Here is a 6,433-nt window from a genome sequence, read left to right as displayed (position 1 = left end):
TCTACTTCTAGTGGTGTCTGAAAAGCCACTAGCACACTTACATCACATGCTTCGACACTGCCAGATCACTGTATTTTTTCAGAATCAAATGAGTAAGAAGATGCCTCCAGACTTTACTGAGTTATAACCGTTTCTGTGCTGTCCATCTGAAAAGAAAGCCCTTGATGTCGACCGCACAACCAGCCATCCACCTGACAACCAACCAACCAATCAGCCATGTGCTTTGCTCTCATTGGCCTTCCCTCAACATGTGACCCTGTTTCCTACACTCTCATTGGCCCTCCTAAAAGAGCACAAACAAAACTGAATGTGCCATTTTGTGTGGCGTGAAGTCGTTTTGACGGAGAGAAGAACAGAGAAGTTAAGGTGAGTTTACATTTTTATTTATTTACAAACTGTCGTGAGACTGGGTTGGTGGAGCCCCAAGGATGTAAAGCTCCAGGGTATTCCCAACCATCTACAAAGGTACTTGTTGAACCTCCTCTCCATTTCTTCAACAGCAGACTGGGGCATCACATACACAGTGAGAAGCCACATGAGTCACAGGAACGATAACCAATGATCATACCCTTCAGTGTCCTCTTGAAAGTCCCTCTGAGTTCTGAGCATATATACCAATTCTGTGCATCATATTGTTTAACCATGACCAAGAAATTGTTGATGAAATTAGATCTGAGAAATTTTTACATGATATGAATTTGCACTGTTTACAAACAAAGCCTTTGTCTTTGACACTGTTATCTGCTTCATTCCCGTTTAGCTGAATGATTCTGACTGCAGCTACACACTTACAAACACTCTTCAATCAGAGTCTTGAAAAAACGTCACACATTGTCCCATTTTCACAAATCTTTATTGTATAAAAGACGACTCATAAGCACACATAACAACAAACAGTCAGTCAGAAACACAACCAGCACAGTTGATGAGCTGGAGCAGAAGGAATACTTTGCAGGAGTTTAACATGCATGCTAACAGCCAAACGGGTTGACGGAGCAGATGAAGCGCAAAGGAAAGCCACAGTTGGTGCTCCTCCAATCAGCTAAAATGTGAAACAAGCAAAACTGCATTAGCACATTGTTGTGAACATCATCTTTGTCAACCAGAGCTGATCCAACAATGACTTACTGCTGCTGATCAAATACAGGCAAGCGCTGCTGCTGGAGTGAAAAGGTGGACTTGTGAAGGAGAATCCCTGATGGTCCATCCACATCCACCGACCCTGAGGGACAAAGATCACATCAGTAAGAGAGAGTCTCTCCAGCTTCTGCTGGTGACCTCCGTTGGAGCAGGTTGTGGGTTCAGACCTGCAGGTTGAAGCCTCCCAGCCATGCCTGGCTCTGACCGGCCCCCTGAGTCAACTGCTGCAGGACCTGATACTCTTGAGGGCCGTTGGCCGTGGCCAGGTGACCACCCAGACGGTTGCAGGTCTCCTGTTGGACAGAGGAAGCATCATGTCATTGTGTTTAGCTGCAGCTGAATACAAAGCTTCTGTTTTCATGAACTGAATGTGACAGAGCCATGATCATGTTCCATCACCATCCAGTGGCATCAGGAAGTCACTCTTTATACAATTAGCTGGAGAAACAGTCAAACACCTCCAACCAGGTCCTCAGAGTAGACTGTCATCACTCCATAGCTCTGTAACTGCTGCTATTATCTAATTGGTGTTTTAGATTAAAGAGCAAATGTTGGAGCATAAATGTGTTTTCTAAATGGTTGTTTACAATCTTTTATTTTGAAGTTGGGGAAGACGTTATGCAGAAATGAAGCATGTACACATACAAGCATCTCAAAAGTAATTATGTGTTATGAGGTGACTTCAACTGTCTTCACTGATCCTGTAATAATCAATAGAGCCTCTAGAGGGCACCTTCAAGCAGCCTCCACCCATCAACACCCAGCATGCTCATGGTCTGCAGTCAAGTAGAGTTTCTTCCCACAGAGCAGGATAAGATGTTGGTGAAGAAAAGCTCTGATGTGAACATCAGCAGTACCTCAGCATTGTACCAGTTCAAGGGCTTGTTGATGAACTTGAAGCAGCGAGAGTTGTAGTTGAACCAGCCACTGGGACAGAAGTTAAAACGAGCTGCAGGAAGACAGAAAGAGTCTGCTGAGTGAAACACTTTCTGATGTCACATTTCACAGCCTCCATTGAAAAACAGTTAGCAGAGATGTACCACACCACACTACACATGACTCAGTATGTATTTGTTGGACTGACGATGTCACTAATGTGATCACATGGAGAAGTGATGATCAAGTCGCTCTTACATTCAGGATCCGCTCCTTCCTCAGACACAAGACCTGCACAAGCACAGAGAAACTTCATCAGCAGGTTTGTTCATGTACATACAGGAGACAAAGGCGTGGGCACATTGTTCACTTTGTTTAGAACATATCACAACATGTGAATAGCTGCAGATGTGACGCTGTTTCTGGAGACAGGGACGGGGACGTCTGGCACCAACACTTTATCTTATCTCTTCACCTGCAGCTCCACCTCTGTAACACTAAGAGCTTTATCAGACCTTCGACTTTTTACTGGAGACACTGACAATCAGTCAGAGTGATTGAGGTGACATCACCATGACAACCAGCTGTTTCCCTGCAGCCTTTACCTCACACACTCACTGCTTCTCCTCATTCATCAAACCAGTGACTTTGTGAGGAGACGACAGTGAGTCATGGTCACTACAAGGAGCCTGGAAGATCTAAAAAAACACTCCTCACACTCACTTGGTCTTCAGTCTGATGTTGTTCCACTTACAGCTGGTAGTCTGCTGGATAGGACTTCTCCAGAGGTCTGCTGCAGTGTTCTTACACTGGTTAAATCTACGATTTATTATATATTGATCTGACAGGTGAGGTCCACCATGGAGCAGAAGAAGCCAAACACAATGAAGGAAACTCACCAGGGCCAGCAGCCAGGTCTTCCTTCAGTTCCATCACTGCTGCTTCTGTGGATAAAAACAAGCAGAGTCCATGTCAGACAGAAGCAGGTCTGACTGTCTGACTGATTACATTCAAGCGAACAGCTTCAGTACTGACCTGAAGCGGCTTTTTCCTCAGCTGGAGCTGCAGAGAGAAACACAACACAGTGAGTTTAAGCAGCGCATGACTTCCTCTTCTGTCTCTCCTGACGTCCTGAATGACTGAGCCATGATCACATTGATAATCTGACCTGCGGATGCAGCACAGAGCAGAAGAGAGAGGAGCAGGACTGTCTTCATAGTGACGATCAGCTGATGATCTGTGTGCAGGAAACTCAAAGTACCAATCAATCTACAGAGAGACGAGACGCAGGAGCTCCACTGAATGAGAAGCAGTGCAGCAGCAGTGGAAGCTGTCAGGTGAAGGCCAGGAGCTGTTCAGGTATCAGCTGAGTGATGGTCTGATGACAGGAGCTCATTCTGCTCTTTATATACACAACCTGGAGCTCAGCAGGGGAGGTTCATGTGCACGTGAAGAGCTACACAGTGTTTTTCCATAACTCAGCTCTGCCAGCAGGAAGAACTAGAAATTAGATCAAGTTTCCCAGCAATGTTGAAACGTTGGCACTAACTGCACCCTGATTAATTACAATTGATAAGCTTAATAGGCAGTTATAGTATGCATATCATCTGTGTGTTCTGGGACACAATAACTGTGGTGACACATTAACTGAAAAGAAAACACAAAGTATCTGACCTCTTGAGAAATGTACAGTTAAGTGTCTCAGAAAACAAAATATATTAAAAGAAAATTCAGCTATCAAATAACCTACCACATAACCCTGGATTTAATAGTTTGTGCTATTGAATGTCAAATCAAGAATGGTTTGGGGAAACCCCTTACAGCATTGCTACACACAGACTAGAATTCTAAACAAGAAACCAGTGACATTTATTCCTGTGAATCTTACAGCTTAATGGGTGAAACATCTCCAGCAGGAGGAACATTGTGAGGCTCCACGGTTCTTTAAGGATGAAAGAATGACATTGCATCGATACTAGTAGGTGGTTTTCTGTGGCAAATACTGACATTTTACTTTGTGCATCCATGAACTCTTTATATTCATCACACCTCAGTAGCAGGAAAGTGTGCAAAGCACAAAAATTGGTACCTAATACTAATCACATTATATAAATGTGAGTAATTATATTAAGTACTGCAGAGCTCTCAAACTGCACCAAAAGTGACATGTAAAAGTCAAAATGTAGTTACCACAATTAATGGTAAATGGACTTTTCAACTAGTGTCATGGAGGAAAGACTTGTCTATTCAACTAGATGTAATGTGGGTCAGTCTTCTCATCCCAGTGATATTCAACAGGAAACGACGCTACAAACCCGTCCTACAATCGATCGTCACCTTACAAACAAGATGGACAAGCTCGCGGCGCTAACCCGGCATCAGAGGGAACATCGGGAATGTAGCCTGATGCTATTCACGGAGACCTGGCTAACGGAGCTAACACCGGACTCAAACGTTATGCTGGATGGTTTTCAACTGACACGGGCAGACAGGACAAAGGAGAGTGGTAAGAGGAAAGGAGGAGGGCTGGCAGTGTTTGTGAACGATAGATGGTGTCATCCCAGGCACATTACTATTGAAGAACAACTCTGCTGTAAGGACATTGAACTGTTAGCCGTTAGCATGAGGCTGTATTACCTGCTGCGGGAATTCTTGCACGTTATCCCAATAACTGCGTACGTTCCCCCCTCTGCTAACGCCCACTCAGCGTATCACTCGCTCACAAACAGGCTGCAGACACAACACCCATAGGCTCTCCTCCTCATCACCGGGGATTTTAATCATGCCTCTCCTTCCTCTACTCTGCCCAAATTCTAACAATATGTCACCTGCTGCACCAGAGACAATAAAATACTGGACCTTTTCTATGCCAACACCAAGGGGGCATACACCTCATCTCCTCTCCCTCCCCTTGGCCGATCAGATCACAACCTTGTGCACCTCCTGTCTGTGTACAAACCTCTGGTACACAGACAACAGCTGTGACCCTGCACCATTAAAATCTGGTCCGATGAGGCAGAAGAGGCTGTCAAAGACTGTTTTGAGACAACTGCATGGGAAGTGTTCTATGAGGACCACGGGGAGGACATCGACGGCCTCACAAACTGCATCACAGACTACATAAACTTCTGTGTGGATTACACGGTACCCACCAAGACCATACGCTGTTTTGCCAAAAGCAAACCGTGGCTCACTCCTGAAATAAGGGCCCCCTCTCAAGGACAAAAGGAGGGCCTTTGAATCAAAAGACAAGGAGGAGATGAGGACTGTGCAGAGAGAGCTGAGGAGGAAGATCAGGGAGGGGAGAAGCAGCTACAGGAGGAAGATGGAGGAACAGCTGCAGCAGCGGAATGTCAGCGGAGTCTGGAAGGACCTGAAAGCGATCTCGGATCACAAGGACTCAAACACCGAGCTGGTTCGGGACCAGGAGTCGGTGAATGATCTGAACATTTTCTTCAACAGATTTGAACGGCCATCCGCCCCTCCCCCGACCCATTCCATCCCGCTGCAATCACCACCACCAGCTGTCCCCAGCCCCATCCCACCCCCCTGCACACCGCTCTCTGCTTCCCTCAGTGTCAGCCACACCCTCACTCCCACAACTACCAACACACAGCCCCCCTGCTCCAGCCTGTCCGTCACAACAGCCCAGGTGAACAGATAGCTGAGGAGGCTAAAGGTCAGGAAGGCAACCGGTCCGGATGGCATTAGCTCCAGACTCCTCAGAACCTGTGCAGACCAGCTCTGTGGGGTCATGGGGCACATGTTCAACCTGAGCCTTCAACTGGGGAGAGTACCACAGCTCTGGAAGATGACCTGTGTGGTACCGGTGCCGAAGACCTCTCGCCCCAAGGACTTCAACCACTTCAGGCCGATGGCGCTGACATCACACCTGATGAAGTCCTTGGAGAGGTTGGTCCTTATCCATCTGCGCCCCCTGGTGAGCTCATTGATGAACCAGCTGCAGTTTGCCAACCAGCCAGGCATCGGGGTGGAGGACGCCGTCCTCTACCTCATGGAGAGATCTCTCTCTCACTTGGAGAGGGCTGGGAGCACTGTGATGATCATGCTCTATGATTTCTCCAGTGCTTTCAACACCATCCAGCCCACGCTTCTGGGGGACAAGCTGCAGCACACTGGAGTCGACCCGCACCTCACATCCTGGCTCCTGGACTACCTGACCAACCGGCCAGAGTTTGTGAGGACACGGGACTGTGTCTGACCTGGTCATCTGCAGTACGGGGGCTCCACAGGGGACGGTCCTGGCTCCCTTCCTCTTCACCCTCTACACTGCAGACTTCTCCCACAACACATCCACCTGTCACCTGCAGAAGTTCTCTGACGACTCCGCCATCGTCGGCCTCATCACCAACGATGACTCAACCAGCTGGTTTGCACTCGATGACGTCACACTCAA

General features: G+C 47.2%; 1 protein-coding gene across 1 annotated transcript; it reads right to left on the bottom strand.

The window, feature by feature from the left end:
• Nucleotides 1-366: 366 nt before the first annotated feature.
• Nucleotides 367-3,430, bottom strand: LOC308109481 (ladderlectin-like). The gene is made up of 8 exons (XM_080463057.1): nucleotides 3,185-3,430; nucleotides 3,052-3,078; nucleotides 2,916-2,960; nucleotides 2,275-2,307; nucleotides 1,998-2,089; nucleotides 1,308-1,433; nucleotides 1,129-1,222; nucleotides 367-1,042 (listed from the first exon to the last, which is right to left on the bottom strand). The coding sequence occupies exons 1-8, from the start codon at nucleotides 3,231-3,233 to the stop codon at nucleotides 972-974; spliced, it is 537 nt and encodes a 178-aa protein (XP_080319183.1). The 5' UTR covers nucleotides 3,234-3,430; the 3' UTR covers nucleotides 367-971.
• Nucleotides 3,431-6,433: the final 3,003 nt, after the last annotated feature.

Source organism: Lipophrys pholis (genome assembly GCF_963383615.2).
Source record: "Lipophrys pholis genome assembly, chromosome: 5".
Taxonomy (NCBI): Eukaryota; Metazoa; Chordata; class Actinopteri; order Blenniiformes; family Blenniidae; genus Lipophrys; species Lipophrys pholis.
This window is presented reverse-complemented; position numbering and strand designations above follow the sequence as displayed.